Source organism: Anas platyrhynchos, chromosome 1 (genome assembly GCF_047663525.1).
Source record: "Anas platyrhynchos isolate ZD024472 breed Pekin duck chromosome 1, IASCAAS_PekinDuck_T2T, whole genome shotgun sequence".
Taxonomy (NCBI): Eukaryota; Metazoa; Chordata; class Aves; order Anseriformes; family Anatidae; genus Anas; species Anas platyrhynchos.
The window spans coordinates 75,784,615-75,803,946 of record NC_092587.1 but is presented as its reverse complement, the minus strand read 5'-3'; the positions used below and the strand labels follow the sequence as shown (position 1 = coordinate 75,803,946).

Genomic DNA, 19,332 nt, shown 5'->3' with positions numbered 1-19,332 from the left:
AAAGCTTTAAGCCAGTACTTTCAGTGTTTTTCTATAAGCACGATGAATTCTTCACAATCTGCAAGGTAGTATTTGTGAATCCTCTTCAGACATATGGTGCGGTATAGGGAGCATGGCTGCTTGAACAGGGCTTATGGGTCAAGTCCATCACCTAAACAGCTTATCAAAAACCAGTTAACTGAAGTCTGTGAAATGCAAGCTATCGCTGTACATAGCTCCCAATGCGTCAGCTACCTTGTCACTTCTGATCGTTGTTTGTTATAAGCTTTGGATTGTTTTGTTTTTGGGGTAAGGGTGGGGAGAGGGGTTCCTATTTTTGAAGAAAGATGGAACTACTACATGACTTACTCTTTTCTACAGGTGCAACTTAGTGTCATCATGGGCATCCCATTTCAAGACTTCCTTTTCCAACGCTAACAAAACTCTCTGGGTTTCTGTTTCCATCCTGGTACTGCTTGCTGCTTTTACAAGCTTCCTCACTGGATTGTCTCTTCAAAGACCAGCAGATGCAGCACCTGTCGGCACTGGGGACTCCTGGACTTCACTACAGCAACTGTTGTGGCCGTATACAGGACTTCAACACAATGGACCACCCCCAGTATAACAAAGGTTCTGAATTTTGTAAAGTTATCCTTCTGAGTTCTGGTTGACAGTATGAGAAGCTGAGATACTGTATTTAAGGTTACATGTTTCAGTTGGTTTGTTTGGGTTGTGGGTGTTAGCGGGGGATTTTTTTTAAGTGTGACTTGAAATTGAGAAAACATTTTTTCCTTATTCTGACAGAAGTTCTTTTCAAGTACCTAAGAGTGTCTTAATTCTATTCAGATATAGAATAAAACAGTTAGTGATTTTGAACATAGCTAACAGTAGGTATGACTAAATGGTCCAGCCACAAGAGAATAAATAACTTATTTTAATAAAAATAAGATGGTTACACTTTAGTCATTAAAGCTGTTCCAATAATTTGAATAGAAAATGATTAAAGACTTAAAATGTAACTTTATTGAAAGCTTTTGATAATAAAGTTTTAAAGGAAAGCATGCAGTATTTATGAGTATGTTAAAACTCTTGTAGCAAGGAGCAGCTGAAATACAACATCAATAAACAGGAAGTTAGCTGTACTCACTCTATCAATTGCTTCTTTGCTGGCAAAGTCTTTAAGCATATGGTAGAGTGTGGAGTGAAATTCAGAATCTTCTTCTAGCTCTTTTGAAAACGCTTCACTGGTTTCTGTGATCTTGAGTTTCAGGGCTCTCTGACCATTAAACATGTAAAGAGACCAGTCTTTGACAAAATCATCTTTAAGATGCTCACCTACCTAGTGCAGAAAAAAAATGGGCTGTAAGATGAAGTCCATGACACTGACAAAGAACAAATTCTAGTACAAAATTCTGAGTCCTAGTGTACTCATGAGTGTAATACAGAAAAAAAAAAAACACAACAAAGCATTGCTTTGAACTGTTAAAATAGTATTACATTTTAAAGTAAATGAGTGTGTAACATGTATCAAAATCTTCATCTTGTTTGCCTCTATAAAATGCAAGGTTGGTCACTCTAGCTTTCTTGCTGTTCCTGACTCATATGAAAAGAGTAGCTAGGTGCAACAGGCATCACACACTTTACTTCTTCCTGCTGGGATTAAGAACTGGGCTAAGCATTTGCATGTGTGTTAAAGTCTTAGTCTAACTCAAGATCTCTCAAGATTTCAGCAGTATGCTATGTTCTATATCCACAGTCATAACTGGGAGTATTATGCTGTCTGGGAGAAGTTCTAACCACATTTTTTTTAGTTTACAGAGGGAAACTTATCAACTTAAGTTGTTTATTCCCTTCTTTACAGTACAGAACAACTGAAAACACACACAAAGCCAAGAAGAAACTTCTAGATGGTAATTGAGGGGGCTTTTGAGGGCCCCATAGTAAGTTACTTGCTGAAAAATCAGCATCCACCTGTGTCATCCCAGCTTCAGCTAGAGCCTCAATATCTGACCTGTCAGCTATACATCTTAGCACATTAGCAAGTATCTTTGTTACTGAAACTTACATTTGTGAGGAATGGGCTTGAGGTGTGAAGCAGTGGAGAAGAGAAGTAGGCACTGAAGTTTTGCTAAACAAAATACTATTATGTGAAATAGTCACCCTGAATCTTAACTGCTGCACTAAGCAAGCATTAGGTCAGAGCCTGAAGATTGTTTGAAATGAGCATAAATGAGGAAAGTTATTTGTCTTTTCTGTGATATGCTTCTGTACTGGTTTGTCTCTAGACATTCTGGGCCCCTCGCTACAAGAAGGACATCGAGGTGCTTGAGCGGGTCCAGAGAAGGGCGACGAAGCTGGTGAGGGGCCTGGAGAGCAAGTCCTATGAGGAGCGGCTGAAGGAGCTGGGCTTGTTCAGCCTAGAGAAAAGGAGGCTCAGGGGTGACCTTATCACTCTGTATAAGTATATTAAAGGAGGCTCTAGCGAGATGGGGGTTGGCCTGTTCTCCCATGTGCCTGGTGACAGGACGAGGGGGAACGGGCTAAAGTTGCGCCAGGGGAGTTTTAGGTTAGATGTTAGGAAGAATTTCTTTACTGAAAGGGTTGTTAGACATTGGAACAGGCTGCCCAGGGAGGTGGTTGAGTCACCATCCCTGGAAGTCTTCAAAAGACGTTTAGATGTAGAACTTAGGGATATGGTTTAGTGGGGACTGTTAGTGTTAGGTCAGAGGTTGGACTCGATGATCTTGAGGTCTCTTCCAACCTAGAGATTCTGTGATTCTGTGATTCTGTGATTCTGTGATTTGGTCTAAAGCTACAAACCTTGAACACTACTTGATCTTGACCTGCTTCTAGATTCCATTTGCTCCAGCCAAAAGCAAAAGCGGATGCAACCAGGGCCATCTGTTGGTATGCTCTAACTTCTGTTAGGGGAGCCTGTAATGCAAAAGTACACTTAGAAGATATGCATCCACTAAATCTCTGCTTTATATGATGGTAAGAAAAAGCTCATTTTAAGCAGAATCCACTGGCTAAGCTGCAAGGACACTCATCCTTATTCTGTACAATAGGTCCTCGTACAAGAAAATGTTGCCTACCTGAGAAAGTCTGGGGGGGGGGGGAAACCCACTCTTGCACTCACCTTCTTGTTCACAGAGACGTATTTATATGAATATTCTCCTGGGAAAATATTCACACCAGCCTCCTTCAAAACTTTTCTTAAGGTGATGGGACACATCCATCTTCCTGTCAGGTGAGAAAGCACATCCTTCTCTTCCACTGTGACTGCAGCCACCATACACTGATTACCCTGTTGTATAAACCAACCAAAGCATCCTGCTGATGACTAAAGCTATTTTTGGCTTCAGGTATCAATGATGTATTTGCTGTTTTTCTATTCTGGATATTACCTACGTTAGCTATCATCCTCGTCTTTAAACATTCACAGATCTTGTAGGAAGCCACTTTACTGTTGTATTTCAGAACTGACACTGGTTTACTGGCCCACGCTTATGATCACACTGTCATTTTAGTAACAGATATTGATTTATATGACAAGGAAGATATGCACAATCACGCATAACTTGGTATTTGTTCTTTCTAACGGTTCAAAAAAGCAGGTTGCTTGAAATGCTCAGTTCTTTTTGTGCTGTTTTGCAGTAAGAGAGCAATACTTCTCACGTGCCAGTGAAGCAGCTGACTTTAGCAAAGTAGTATCAATATCAGGGAACTTAACAGAATGTTGCAGAACAGATGCTTTCTTTTGACCAATTCACAGAAAAAATAAATCACCAATAATATTGGTGTTTACATTAGAGCTTGGAGTAGTTCCTTCCTTATTTTCAATAGCAAAGGAGTGAGATTCAAATTGCTCTTGTGGAACCATCCCACGTTCTTAAGAAAGGACAGTGACAATTCTGTTTTTTAAAAAAACAAACTACCAATGTTTTAAGAAAAAATAGTACCTTAATTTGTATCTGAACTTCTGCAAAGACTGTAGTAACTGTAAGTAGTGCTTCATTTATACCAATAGGCCGCAATTCCCATGCCTGATATGGCATGTTGAGATGAACGTTCTGGAGAAGTGCTATTGTATGAAAGGCACCCATCTCAAAGGTGATACTTTTCTGTGTTTCATATGTTATGTTGCTGATGCCATCAGTTCTCCACTGTTGGCCTTTACAGGGGATGCAAAAAGAAAAAACATATACATAAAGTTTCTGCTTGTAATATGTACTGGTGAAGAATTAGTAAAAGATATCCTAGGTAAACTAATATTCAGAGTTGGATAAGATAAAGCACAAAGTAAAGAGAATTCATTTAAGGCACAAACCTTCTCTCCTTTAAGTACAAAATTAGGCTAATTCTGATGTGAAAGCTCTCTAAGCTCAAAAGAAAGTTATGTTAGTATTTGTATTTTTTTTAATGTAGGATATAGCACTCTTCAACCTTATTTCCAACAATTTCCAACAGTAACTTGACACATTGAACTATCTTAAGTTCTATACCTCTGATGTTACATCATGAAAGGTAAATGTATACTTTCTTATTAACGTATTTTTTTTAATGTTTAATATTTTGAGGTAATATGACTACATGTAGTTAGGGGGTAATTTGGCTCAAAGTGGACTTCATAGGACTTTGCTGTATCAAAATGTCATTTGTGGTATACAGTTCACTACTACACCCATTAATATGAAAGAAAAAAAAGTTAGTGAAAATCCTCAAGCAGTCCCTGATTACATATGATGCAGAATCAAACCAGAAAACAAAACAAAAAGGGAATTTTGTGTTAACTATTTGGCTGTGATTTGGCTCTTTTCTTAACTGATAATTTTCTGAAATATTTGAAATGATGTATCAAGTCCATTAGTCAAACAAAATATATTTATCTTAAGTTGGTACCTGCAGGATCCCATCGGGCTATCACAGGCTCCTCGCAATAGATCACGTTGTCAGAAAGCTGAAGCGTTATCTGTATTGGTGGATATGGGGTATCGTCAGATTCTTCTGGGGGATATCTGTATGCCTCCAAGCCACTGTCAAGTAACTTTAGCAAAATGCAAAAAGGACGAACAAAAACACTTATTAGAAAATGCAGTAGCCTGAATTTGTTTTTTAAATCCACCTAGTTACCTATGGAGTTTCCTAACATACAATTTAAAATTTACTAGTTGAAATTGTTGGCTAATGTGGCCCACTTCCAAAAAAGACTTATTTTTCTTACATCTTCCTGCTAAAGTATTTCGCTTTACTTTTAACAAGCATTAACGTGAAACCCCCTAATATAGAAATCAGCACAAGGTCTGCTGCAGTAAATGTTTCCCTTCATGGAAAGTATACCACTGAAGACAGTATTAAAGGTAAGTACCAATGGGCAGTTGAACCCTTTGCATGCTGTCTGTGGCACTTTTCAGGCAGCACCACAAAGTTAAGTGGAATCATTCCTTAATAGATTCACAGTACTCAAAGTAAACAAGAGCACTTCACAGGCAAGAAGAGATACAGCTCCAATTTGCTTGCACAGTGTCAAAGGTAATGAAAGAAGTCAAACTCAATTGGTAAGGCAGGTCTGTGCATGTGGCTAGAAACGAAGATCCCATACTTCTTAATCTGCTCACAGTCCTGCTTTCATAGTCTGTATGTGAATTTCACTTATTAATGGTTTTCAATCTCACAATAAAAACTGTGACATAGGTTAATGCTGCATAAGGCACCGCAAGTAGGAGAACTAAGACTTGTTTTCTATAGACCATCTATACCTTGCAGAGCCCAGAACTGAGTGGGCAGTAATTTTGTTAATGTACTTTTACATTAAATGTACTTCTCATAGACCAAAAAAAAAAAAAAAGAATGTCAGGCTTTGCTTTTATTTCACTCTAGAGCATTTACAGCACAACAATTTAATGTATCCATGCTAGCTGTGCTGATGAACGCTGATCAAATGCATGCTTCAGTAAATGCTGATCTGCTCACCTCAGCTGTGCCAAAAATTGGCTATGTCTAACTGAAAACACAATTTCATAACTTGGTCCTTTAGTTCATTGCTCAATAAACCAACATCTATATAAACGGCATACATACTATGGTGAAACAACTCCAGAACAGCTCTTCAGGGATGAAGACTCCATGAGGTGTAATACATTTTTTCACTCACCTCCACCATATTCCAGTTCTTGACTTGTTTGACCTGAGGTGGAAGCTGCAGTGCATCGATATGGTACACACCACCCACTGGTACAAACTGTTGCAAATCAACAATATTTTCATCAGTTATCTCATCTTCTTTTTCGTTGTTCTCTTCTTGTATCTGTGGACTCAGAACTACAAAACAAATAAGTAAGAAGTGTTAATTTGGTGCTTGAACTAAGCCATTGTAATTTCATACTTTTTTTTTTTTTTTTTACATCTCCACAAGAAGTCTGTGTACTTGAAATGCTTTATGTTCTGTGGTATTTCAGCTCCATCTGCTGGTATGCTACACATCTTTGAACAATTAATGGAAACAGATAGTTGGACAATGAAAAAAAGCTTTTTGGTTTTTTTTTTGGTACTGAGCTTTCTAACAGATTAATCTCTACTCTTGCTTTGTAGTCAACTCACACTGTTTCATATAGTAATAAGGTTTTACTGACAAAAAATCAGTTGCATCAGTAATCAGAAAAATATTACAAGTATACGAGACAGTAGATTCTGGCCAGGTTTGGTAAGATCTTATTGGCATGGAAACAAGGCAAATCAAAAAGTATAAGGCAGCTATAGACTACAGGTGAAAGCTATTTACAAAGAGCATAAGGCGTTTAACATGTTAAACAAAATTTTTAGAAAACAAAAGACAATTCATAATGTTTTTTTTCTATGTAAAACTGTGTATTTATGTATGAATTCAACTTTTACTCAATTGAAAAAAGTTATTAGAAGGCAACAATGTAATGAACTAAAATGACTAGAACCACTTCAAAAAAAGTCACAAAACATTGTATCAGACATTACAGAAGGAGAAAGTTATTGTTAATGGGGATAAAGGAAGTGTTCATAATGTCAAAACAGTTACTGTGTTATAAAAAAAAAACAAACACTTTTAAAGAGTGAGATAATCTTAAAAAAAACAAAAAAGACATATCTATATAACCTGCCTTCAAGCTTTTTACAAAACAAGTGAAAGTTCTGTTAATTTCGTAACACCAGCTTTAGTTGCATAGTTTATGTAGAGCTTTTACTCTACCGTACTCAGCCTAGAAGATCAATTCAAGACAACGTGCTTGCTGCAACTCTGTTTAGCAGAAAGTTGTTGTTTTTTTTCAAATGAGCAAAAGGCTGTAAAGCTCAGCTGAACTCTGATGAACAGTTTGCATTTTATTTAAGACAATACTACCAGAAAACTCACTCTTACTAAACCAAAGGACACTACAGCACTACAGAAATTTATAACTTATGTTGGACAGTTTTAGTTCCTGGATTAGACCCTCTTTTAGTAAAGCACATCAGTCTATATCCTACTCTAAGTAGATGTTTAAGTAGTACTTTGTAATACCTATGCTGCCTAAGTGCATACCAGTGTAAGTACTGGATTTATTTTCTTCTGGAGAAGTTAATCTCACCAAGCAAACTGGCAGATTCATAAATATTGTTTGCCTCGCTCATAAACATACATATAAACATATACACAATTATTATGTTTATGTACATTTATGAATTAACACATACATGGGCATAAAAAAAAAGTGTAGGGACAAAATCAATCTCCCTATCTCATTTTTTCCTCTGCATTTAACAATCATTAACAGAAGCGTCAACAAAACTCATGTTGTAAAGTCAGCAATGTATTTATAAACTTTGTTCCATTTGCATAGAGATCTATATCACCATGCTTCCATATACGAAACAAGACATTTAAAATCAGTAATTCTGTAGTGCTGCAAATAAAAACTAACCAACTACCTTGTGATGGTATGTCTAAGATTTCTGATTTCTTCTCAGTTTCCTCCTCTGTCTTCTCATTTATGTCAGCTACGCTATTGTATTTTTCTTTGAATGAAATAGCACTCTACAGAAAAAACAAAAGGCATCTTTTATTAGGCAAACAATAAAAAGAGCATATCACCTCTTCTAAAACAATGGTCTAAGGAGAAAGAGTGCAGTTCCACTCTTGTAGCCATATTTGTACCAATCTTGCTACAGGGTCAAGGTTTTTGGAGAAATCATTTTTACCTAACTAGGAAAAATATTTTTTATTAAAGGCATGCTCCAATGGAAGTTTGAACATGTAAATAGAGAAAAACATAAAATATTTACTTCATTTCCACAGCAAATTCAACCCCAAACCCCACAGATACCATACAAGCATTTAATCATATTAGCAAGGTGTACACTCAAATATTATGCTTTTGCTGCTTTTACAGCTGAAAAAATGACACAAAGAAAACTTAACCCAATGTTGAAACCAAACCCATGCTGATACTCTGTCAGCTTCCCCACTTCCAGTCTTAGACTGTGCCTTGCCTGTAACGTTTATTCCCTTTCCCATAATGTTTCAAAACGTTTTTCAAATTTTCAAAATGCTACCCTAGACTTCTAGGCAAAATTCCAACCCAGATATGAATTCATCACTGTCATAGTAGACTTCTGGAAGCACAATGGTAGACAAATGGCAGTTCAACACACAAGCCAGGCATTTGGAGGCATGGCACCTCCTGTGTCCTGTGGCGTGCCTGCCAGTGTGCTGGATGAACAAACACCTCAACTAGGACAGAATGGGAGGGCACTAAGGTGTTTACCCACGGAAATGTGGAGGAGATCAAGGCAGAGCCAGACAGGAGTGACCACAATATCTGAGAGAAGTGGAAGCTACAGAGAGAACAGGAAAATTCATGAAACTTCATTCAGAGAAGGAGAGTAAGACCTGTAAAAGAAAAAGAGAAGCAATGGAATGAGAAGCCTGGAGAAAGCCTGAAAAACGCATGTGAAAACTGCCAAAGGATGAGACTTATCATACAAAATAAGAAAAAAGTAACCAAGAAAAATGCAATTTCAGGCACTGATTCACTACAGAGGATTTTCAGGGACCAAAAAGGCAAGGATCATTGATCCAGGTATTAAGAAGGTATGAAACATGATGGCTTACAGCTTTTTATGCAGAAGTTTTAGATAGAGAACCCGAGTCGTTTATCTGCAGGTCACAGGTGCGACCAAGTGAAAATTTCAAGCCCAATAACAAGAATACAAAAACAACTGATCCCTCAACACCCAAAGCCAACATACTCCGTTGAAGTCTGCAGAGGGTTCAGCTGCCAGAAACAGGTTTTGAAAGCCCTCTAGTGGCAAAAGCTTCAACATACAGGAACTGAGCAACTATGTAACTGCACAACCAAGACCTATTGAACTCTGAATCCTATTTTGCACTCTTCTGATGTCCCTAATATTGCATTCCTGTAGTGATTTTAGTGAGCTGTAAGTTTCTCCGAAGCAGAATATATCCATCTTGACTTATGTCACAGACACCTGGATATATCTTACAAGAGACACAACCTTGCATTCCTCATGGCATGATCTGACTCATAAAATGACAATCAAATGCCAACCCATGCAGCATGCCAATACCCTGCAACTGTCACAGCCTGTCAAAACTTTCCTTTCTACCATTTTTATGACAATCTTCAGTCGTTCATCTTTCCACACCCTCAGAAGATCTATGACAATCTTAACACAAGTTGTCTTTTTCCATAAAAGTTGAAGAACTTTGTTCTCTCAGGCACAGGGCACATGAAGAAGCTATTACACAGCAATTAGGCCTCAAGTAACAACAGCACCATAAAATATCCTCTTGTGAGATTTTTTGCCTACCTTTCTCTCATCAGAATGTGCTTCTTCCTCAGTGGGCACATTGGGCTCTTCTGCAGCTTTCTTTTCTTCTTCTAGTTCTTCTACATTGTCCTTTGAATGATGAGTTGACTCTTTGCTTTCTAAGACTTCCAATTTTGGCACACTCTGGCACTGCAGCCAAAGTGGAGATACGTGGTCATAATGAGTGTGCAATATGCGAACAGCAACATTACTCACAGCCAGGGACTTTGGAAGATCGAATCCATGATGTGTATCACAAAACACATGATTCTTGAACCTGTAAATAAATTAAAGAAATAAAAAAGTTCCTTAGTAGGATCGGCAGCACTTATTTTCACAGTTATTCATGAGTATTCAAATTGATGTTCTACACTAAAAGTCACCTAAATCCTATTTTGTCACATGGCACAGTGTAAGAATTAGAGTTGGATGTAGCAATACTCTTCCTGCCCTGCATTAACTTACAGACATTAAGCTGTCTGTAAGCTCCTCCAGAAAACCTGCAACTGCATGAAGGGCATCAGGAGCTGAAAAAATGTAATGGTCCTGATAGGAAGGCAAGGCGACACAATCAGATGGCAGCTGTTCTACACAGTACATTTCTGATAAATCAGATTAATTTAATGGGCAAAGTCCTACACAGGTAAAATCACTATTTGTCTGTGTTACAACAATCTCAGCATGTTCCACATAAAACACAAAGGGATACAAAAGCAATTCTGATAATCAACAGCATTACACACCAATCCTTTTGACAGCATAGGAATCAGGCTAAGAGCAGCACAGGAGGCCAGCCTGCATCAGACCACTTATCTAACTTTTGAGTCAGGATTCTTGCATCTGTCAGAGTAGACATTTAAGTTTCTTGCTCATTGCAATTCCAGCCCAGCCAAATGCAAAACAATTTAAATAATACTGATTTTCTGCCTAACAATAGAAAAACATCTTCTAGTAAAGCACCATTTAATTTTTATTTAATATGATTTTTTTTTAATTATATGTGCTTCTTGTACACCAAAAGGCTTTAACTCGAATGGGCACTTGCCGAAGGTCAGTATGACATTGCTCAGGATCAGCCTTCTAGATACCTTAGCAAAACTTACAACAACAGGTCCTCAGTCAAGGCAAAGTCACTTTATTCCTCATATTTGCAGATAGGGAGTAGGAAGGCTGCTCAAAAAATTGTTTTGGAACTTGTTCTGAAAAATGTATCTGTTAAGTGGCAACCTACTAAAAACTCTGATTCAGAATGAACCGCTGAGGATATTTACATTCCAAGCTCTATAATCTTTTATCTAACAGAGCACTGAGCACAAAGCATCATTCACCACTTTGCAAGGAACTGTGAAGGCTTATAAATTATTTTAAGGCATCAGCAAAAAAACATTAATTCCAAAGGAATTTCAATTCTCTGCATGAGTTTTATTGCTTTTATTTTAAAATTGTTCTGTCAGAAACAGGGTTCTACTCCGGCATTTTAAGAAAAATATATTCTATATATATATGTGTGTATGTGTATCTAAAGATACACATATAAAAACACTTCAGTTGTTCAACAAAAAGCTGATGTAACCGGGATCTTCCTTAGCAACAGGATGGTATGAAATTCATCAGCTGTGAGTCTGTAGAATAAATGCTATTCACCATAAAGGGATCACAAGAAAACAGTTCTTTGTGTTTACTTGATTTGATTAGACAAAGCCAGGCTTCACTTCAATTAAGAATTTCAGTATGTTGTACCTTACTTTCTTCTTCAGATTGGCCCAAATACAGAAAGTAACATTTTTGTCCTTTATGACTGCCTGCATATTTCCAGTGTCAGAATCTTCATACATACTAGCTGTCTACAAAGAAGAAGCAGATTAAATCATGTTTTCTTCTTATTTATTTGTTTTTCTTAAATTTACACTGGAATAAATAAATTTAAAAGAAAAGACATGTAAGAACAAAAATACACTGGACAAAGCACATAAGTTGCATCCCTTGGTAAAACTTGAACTATGTTATTTTTTCTTCCTCTGACATCATCAATTCTGTCAGTCAAAATACTGCCAAATACGGGGTCTTACGTTATCCCCTTCAATGGTTCTGCCAATCTCTCTTAATTATTTGCCTTCAAAAATACTTCTCAGTACAAATTTAAAACAAAAAAATTTTAAAAAAGCATTTATTGAATAATAAACACTCCTACACCACAGTCACTACAAAAAGTATTTTTTATTTTTGTTAATATAAAACCTGTAAAATTATAATTATATGAGGAGTTCAATCCTAAACTCAGGAAAGATGATCAAGAATTTACAGAAAGTTTTGACTGTCAGCAAACACACAACTGGTTCACTATTTCTTTTATTTCCTTTATTCCTTTTCTTTTTTTTTTTTTTTGTTTCCTCTATCAATACTCTTTTACTAACCATACTTACATATATGATTAATATGCTTAGAATAGCATATGCTATGGTGGTTTAACATGGGTAGATAGCAAAGCACCACCATGCTGCTCTCTCACTCCACTCACTGCCAAAGTCCCGCAGCTGCCAAAGCCTTGCCACATAAACCCAATACAAGCAAGATCACCATCTGTACCTATGTACATGCAACCCAGAAAAAGGATTCATAAATACGTTTTCATTTTCTTGTTTAAATGCCTTTTACGCTTCCTAATATCTTCACTTAGTCACATGGTCTAAGATTTTGGGTAGATGCGTGGTACCAGGAGTTGGACTTGATGATCCTTATGGGTCCCTTCCAACTTGGGATATTCTATGATTCTATGATAATATTTTAGTCATATCTACTTGTATTAAAAAGGTATATAAGCTAATCATATGATCTACTTTTCACATTTGCAATTTTTTGTACCATCAGCTAACTTCTAATTTAAAACGTGACAAAATAGGAAACAAATTTCACACCGAGTCCCTTGTTTCCAACGTCTCCAACTATCACAAAAGTTCAAAGTAATTGAATATCAAACACCTTAATGGTAATGGTAGTTTCCACTGTAAAACTAAGATCTCAAGAGGTTATGAAAAAATAGTCTGGTATCTACTCTACATGTGATTTGTGTAACAATGTAAGAAAAAATATCACAGCAAAACACTCGTAGAAAAAACTTTTATGCACTGTGTATATTACAACTTTGAAGTAGTAAATCTTACTTACTTTAAGCAGGTGTTCTGTTGCTTCGTTGTACTTCTGATGAAGTAAATTCTGCAATTCCAAAATAGTTTCCTGGTACTGGACTATTTCTTTTTCTGTTATCTCACTTGGTGGTGTGTCCAAGAGGAAAAACTGCAACTTCTCAATTAACTAGAAGACATTATATGCAGGTAAAGTACCTCTGTTTTGACACCAATGCCAGCATAATGTGTGTTCATTCCCTAACCTGTGGGCTGTATAGAATTTTAGCTTATAAAATTTATTGAACCAGTTCGTCACATGAAGAAATCTGTTGGTCAAAAATTAGTTTTCATGAAAAGCTTACAGCCTTGGTGTTGAAACGTATCTTCTATAGCAAAAATCTCAACTGCTAAATCTAAAAAAATATGTGATAGTGAAACATACAGCAATTAAATTTTAATTCTCAGAACAATCCTTAGTGTGAAGTTTGGAACTCTGTGATAACATTGTTATCTTCCATTATATGCTAGTATCTTGACATCTAAGCACATGTACAAGACTAAAAAATATTCCTAGTTGGCTGAAGTTTTGAAGACACTGATCCATCACAGGGGAAAAAACAGTATTTCATTGGCATTGTATTTATTAGCATACTGTCTAGTAAAACTGAATTTCAAATCTGTTGATAAAATTTGTATTACTATTCACTTCCTATCTACAAATTATATCCATTAATGTTAATAAATGCTGCACAGAATCAGGAATAATTTGTTTCGCTTTATCTGTATGACTTGCTTATTTCTCAAGAAAAAAAGGTGAGTTTGGGGCTCTGTATTGCAAAGGTTGTAACTTCAAAGTAGATGAATGACAACAGTAAAATGACCGTAAATATTAGCATTTTAAAACAAACTTCAAAATGAAGATTACAGGACAATAAAAAAAAAAGTAGTACATAAAGCTTATAAAGCTGCTGTTTCATGCTGACCACCTGACTATTACGGAAAACTTTACAATGCTATATTTGGAATGCCTTCTAGCTATCATTAGAATTACAAAATAAAGACATTAACTGGAGGGAGGATGTTAAATAAAAATCAACCTTCACAGAAGCGAAGAAATGATCAGAACAATTATAATAGTTTAAGACCAGATGATCTTGGAGGTCTTTTCCAACCTTAATGAATCTATGATAGAAGAGCTTACCACAGTGGGCTATGGACAATCTGTGGTCTACGAAGCCCCAGTAAACTGTTTACAGAACAAAATTAAATAGGGTTTTTTAAATGGGGTCTATCAGTGCATATGATAAACCATGAAAAAAAATGAATTTTAACAGTAATGTATTGATGCAAAAACCTTGTGGATCATTGCCAGTGACGGTATCTGCTCAGTCAGACTATAGTCAAAAGTCACAAGTTACAAGTAGATGTTAATTTCATTCAGGGGCTCCCATCCTTTTAGACTACTGTCCCAAATGCCATCTTCTTTTCCTCTGTGCCTTGGCATCTTTGCTTCCTGTCCCTCCTCCCCTGCGCCTGACTCCTGCCACTTCACAGGCATCTGCATCCTCAGAAGCCTCTCTTTCTCTTTTCTTGCACCCTGCTTCACTCTGAGGGACTTGCACCACTGCCTCTGTCTCTCTACTTGTGTCATTCCTGCAGTGCTGCCTCTCTTCACAGCTCTGGGCCACAGGTCTGCAGTAAGAGGATGAGAAGCATTAAACATCATCCATCTGCGGTCCCCCTTGAATAACACCTCTCCTGTCGTCTCTGCATGCCTCACCTGTAATGGGAAGCAGCACCACTTATCTGGCAGAGAGGAGAAACACTGTTGTTATGCAGACAGAAGAGCTATCGCTGCAAAGACATATTATGTACCTCTTCTCTTCCCTGTGCTCTCCCAGGCCTGCAGTGCTGAGACAAATGGAAAATTGGATTACATTTTATACCTCCCTTCCAGACTCACTGGACTGTTTTTCTCTTAGCCTGTGAAGTTGCAGCAGTACTGCTTTTTAAAGGAATAGCAAAACAGCAGCAGATGGTATAACAATACTACTGTCTTTTTATATTTAATCTTTAACACAGTCTGCCTTGATAGTGAGGTGACCCCTATCAACTAGAATCTACAAGATCTCACAGTCCTAGAGTAGCTGTAACTGTTTCGGTGTCAGATGGGAAACATGGAGGAGTGGGAAAGAAGTGTGTTTGGCAGAAAGAGTTGACAGCAGGGAGTCTAGTGGAGAGAAGGAACGTAAGTGGTCAATCGTCAGGCTTTTTGCTTGGTCTGCAGCGTAGAAGAGAAATGGGAGAAGTTACCTGTTGAAATTCTTGGAAAGGACTAGCATATTCCCCACTGGCTCAGAACAAGACAGTATGTGGCAGGTGAAAACTGCAGCACTCCTCAAGCATTGCAAGATGGGAAGTCTAACACAGAACCAAACTAGCCCAGTGAAAGATGTATTACGTATGCAACTTTCATCCCCATTTCTGTAAGACACGTTCTAATTTGCAGAATGCTATAAAGTTAACATAAATGAAAAGAAAATCCTAAAATTTGATATCAGACACAAATTGCTTTGAATTGCCTCAGAAACCATTAATGATTGGCTGTGCATTTTGGGAACCCCTGCTATTACACAACACTTTACTGACCACAAACATTATGTAGTAAGACTTTTGTCCACTGAAGAATCTAGGTGTGACATGAGCTGATAGATTCTGGCTCAAGGCTTTTAAAATGTAGATAGCAGGGGAGATGGAAGTTGGAATACTAGAGCTCAGCATAGAAATACTACACAGAAGTCCCTCAAAGGCACAGCATGTTTAAAGTCAATAGACTTCTCCTTTAGACCTAACAATAGATCTGTAATAAAAAAATAAAAACTGAGGAAAGATTACTGGCTGACGAAGGTTATAGCCAATTTCAGTCACTTGACTGTTAAAAAGAAAAGTAGGTGGGGGGAGCAGTATAAAGGATATACTTTAGTGACCTTAAACCAAAGGATACCATTTTAACATTTACATTTAATACTTGTTGTCCCTTCTCCACAACAAGTTGAATGTCCTTATTTTGATCTTCACGGCATAAGTTCATGAAAGTATTTATTTCCTGTGGTATAGTTGGGTCAGGACTTCCATCACAAGCAATATAATGCTCCCACTACAGAAAACAATCAAAAGAAAAGTAGATATGGGCATGTGGTGCAAATCATTATTAGAAGAAAAAGGAGGATTCTGAAAGACAAATACATTTAGTGATACATTCACAAGTGCCTCTAAACAGGACTGTATATTGTATTTGAAGATTTATTTTTTAAAATAATAGACATATTTTGCCATTATTTTTCACAACAAAAAATGTTTCTCTTTCTGAGGAATACTTTTCAGAAAAATCCATAAAAAAACTGTGCTCTTTCAAAATGAATGCCAGATCCTGGTATTCACAAATATAATAAAGTCAGAGCTTCATGTCTACTGGAAAAGGTACTAAATAACATCCAAATGCATCAAGACATAACTGTGCAGTTATCATACTATGCCTGTGCAGCCACAAAAGGCTAAAGCCACAGTGGTCTACAATAAGAGTGTACCAGCATCGCTAGGACTGTTCCCTCCATAGTGCTTGTGAGGCCACATCTGGAGTACTGTAACTTGAGTATATATTAAGAAATATACAAGACAAAGAGAAAACCCTTGTCAACAAGTCTATTTAACATTAACTGGAACCAAACTGACCAAATACGATTACCAGATAGCTACTGAGTGATGTTTCTGTAAGATGGGTTCACAAGAGTGAAACATTCTATGAGTCTACTTACATACCTTATTATTTTAAATTTAACTTTACAGATATATAGTAATATTGGGTAATATTCAGCCTCCAGGTATGTCACCCTAAATTATAGACATTAACTACATTTTCATGTGTTTCTGGATCTGATATGTGTCCCAGATTTGTGCTTGTTTTAGCCAACCTGTCTCCAAATGGTGACTTTGAGTGGTGGTGATGGCGGTGGAATGTTTAAGAGTAGAACAATTTAAATAAAAAAGAAACAACAAATACCAGAACATCTGAAACTACAACTGTCCTCCACTGCTGGGGTAAGCTGTGGGGTCCAAATACCTTGGTAACCCATACAGCCTCCTCCTTGCCATTTTTCTTTTACATGTGAAACAAGGTACATAAAGGAAAGTAAGCATGGCCAATTCTTACCCTGAGACAGAACTTGAGAGGTAGTCATAGTATATATCTAAATTCAAGAAATTGAAGCATTCCTAGATTTTGTAATGGAGACGTAGCCTAAAGCCTCTTTGTTGTCTGAACTCTGCCACACTGGGCAGATTTTGGAAAGAAACCTTACCTTTGCATGGGCTCTGTATTTTGTTTTCCACAACTGAGCAGACACAAACTTTTCTTCCAGTGAATGAAGTTCTGCTAGTTCATACTCCCTTCGCTCTTGATCCTGTTAAAATTTTTGTGTAACAAGCAGAGAAATTAAATATTTGTTTTCCTTCTTACAATTATTTTATCTCAAAGAAAATAATTTGGAATATTTGAATAAGTTATAATTTGAACAAATCCAAATGCTGATTAACTTTTTTTTTAATGAAACATTTAATTCAGAATGTTGCAGTAGTTAGCAATATGCCAGTGTCATCACATTAGTTGCTGAGCCATATGATAAACATTCATGTGTCATATGACTTTTATCCTCAGCCTACAAAAGGGTGCAAGAAATTTGTAAATATGTAAATTATAATTTCAGCTATTTTTTATTATAATTTCTGCTATTTAAAATTCTTCTTGTGTGTAAGGGAAAAAAAACTCTGTGAAGGACAGGATGCACAGGCAAGAGTGTTTTTTTTTCTGAAAAACAAAAAAAAATACAAAAGATAGAAAAAAGCAAAAGGTAAAAATTGGTCTCACAAAAATATTTGGATGTTACTGATCATGTCTTTTTCTGAATTTCACTCTTGTCAAGTTCATAAACATACATATTCAAATACACCTATATACATATATATATACACATGCATATCCGTATGTCTGCTTTAACATGTAATCACTTCTAAAATTTATACCAAAATTTTCTTGCTCCAGCTGTACTACATATAATTCCGAGGAAGACAAAAAAAATATATGCAATTCAAAGTCAGTGGAAATGAATAAGTATTTATTCCAACTGGAATATGACATACCCCAAAAGTTAACATATCTAACCACAACATCTTCACGTAACAAAACCAGGCAAGACTATCTTGTCTCGGGGAATTTTTATGAAAGCAACGCTAAATCAAATATTGGCTTAGAGAAAGAACAGAATACATTACAATTTCAGCACAATTTATCTCGATTGTACATGTATTGTGCTTTATTTAAACACTAATCTAGATTGCTACCTTCTCAACTTCCAGTGGCTTGGCTAAATTTTTCATGCTTAACTTTAATGTAGCAATGCTTGAAAATCTCCTCTACTTTGTTCCCAACATGAAGGACATAATGAAATCCTTCTTCATTCTCACACTAAATTAGTAATGCTTTACAGACCCTGTCACAAGTTTAGAAGTGGAGTTAGAATTTTTCAGTAACTGTTGCATATAAACTAACTTTTGCCTCAAGCTTTTCCATTAGCTCTCGTTCAATCCTCTCCTTTTCAAGTCTTGCTGCTTCTTCTTGTTCAGCTTGCAATCGGGCTTCCTCTGAAGATTGGGAAATATAACAACAGCATAATTACATTTTATTAAAATGAGACAAATTATTTTGTTACTAGCTGCAGTGACAAAGCAAGTATAATAGTAAACAACATAAGTAGGCATCTGCTATTGCCCAGAAATCTTCCAAATGATAAGAATTTGAAACATAGTACTAAAACCCACTACCTGTGGTGCTCCTCAACCAGTCCATGACAACACAAGTGGAGAAAGGGATCAGCAAGCCCTTGTTTCCCCCTCAAACAGTAGCAGGAGCACCCTCTTCCTTTACCTACAGCTTGAACAGGTTCTTAATCCAATGGTGAAACTGCCTGATCGGTTCAGTTTTAAGCTTCTCCTCCTTTCCTACATCTTTTGGTGGGAAACTCAATCTTAGAGTTATTTCTTTACTAAAATAGATGAAGTTTTAGGCATGTCTCATTGGCTGTCAATCCCCTACAGTTACTCCTGATCATGGGTTTAGCTTTTCTTTGCTGCCACAGGGACAGCAAAGGGATAGCAGACACCAGCCACCTCCTAACAATTGATGTACCTGTGTGTCTTCTCTGGAAAAAGTCCTCTTCAGAGAATTTCTCTTACCTACTGATATATAGGCTTGAGAGAAGAAAACCATAGAACACTGCACTTCTAACTCACTGAGAGTGTTTCAAAATGTAGTGGTAAGAGAGGAAGAAAATCT

At 36.8% G+C, this 19,332-nt stretch overlaps 2 protein-coding genes across 10 annotated transcripts in view; one reads left to right on the top strand and one right to left on the bottom strand.

The window, feature by feature from the left end:
- The window catches only part of IRAG2 (inositol 1,4,5-triphosphate receptor associated 2), a 41,021-nt gene extending 39,984 nt beyond the window's left edge, over positions 1-1,037 (top strand). For all 4 annotated transcript variants that reach the window (XM_013102907.5, XM_038187632.2, XM_038187526.2 and 1 more), the window contains one exon: positions 361-1,037. In XM_013102907.5, coding sequence (XP_012958361.1) covers positions 361-604 — 244 coding nt within the window. In that variant the 3' untranslated portion in view covers positions 605-1,037. The remainder of the gene's footprint in view (positions 1-360) is intronic.
- Positions 980-19,332, bottom strand: part of DNAI7 (dynein axonemal intermediate chain 7) — a 22,608-nt gene continuing 4,255 nt past the window's right edge. For 5 of the 6 annotated variants that reach the window (XM_027450000.2, XM_072042103.1, XM_072042105.1 and 2 more), the window contains 13 exons: positions 18,550-18,641; positions 17,303-17,404; positions 15,964-16,101; positions 12,985-13,131; positions 11,560-11,663; positions 9,820-10,096; positions 7,918-8,023; positions 6,134-6,300; positions 4,882-5,026; positions 3,942-4,153; positions 3,119-3,286; positions 2,800-2,913; positions 980-1,318 (listed from right to left, as the gene is read on the bottom strand). In XM_027450000.2, coding sequence (XP_027305801.1) covers positions 1,049-1,318; positions 2,800-2,913; positions 3,119-3,286; positions 3,942-4,153; positions 4,882-5,026; positions 6,134-6,300; positions 7,918-8,023; positions 9,820-10,096; positions 11,560-11,663; positions 12,985-13,131; positions 15,964-16,101; positions 17,303-17,404; positions 18,550-18,641 — 2,042 coding nt within the window. In that variant the 3' untranslated portion in view covers positions 980-1,048. The remainder of the gene's footprint in view (positions 1,319-2,799; positions 2,914-3,118; positions 3,287-3,941; positions 4,154-4,881; positions 5,027-6,133; positions 6,301-7,917; positions 8,024-9,819; positions 10,097-11,559; positions 11,664-12,984; positions 13,132-15,963; positions 16,102-17,302; positions 17,405-18,549; positions 18,642-19,332) is intronic. The other variant, XM_072042132.1, reaches the window with a different exon arrangement.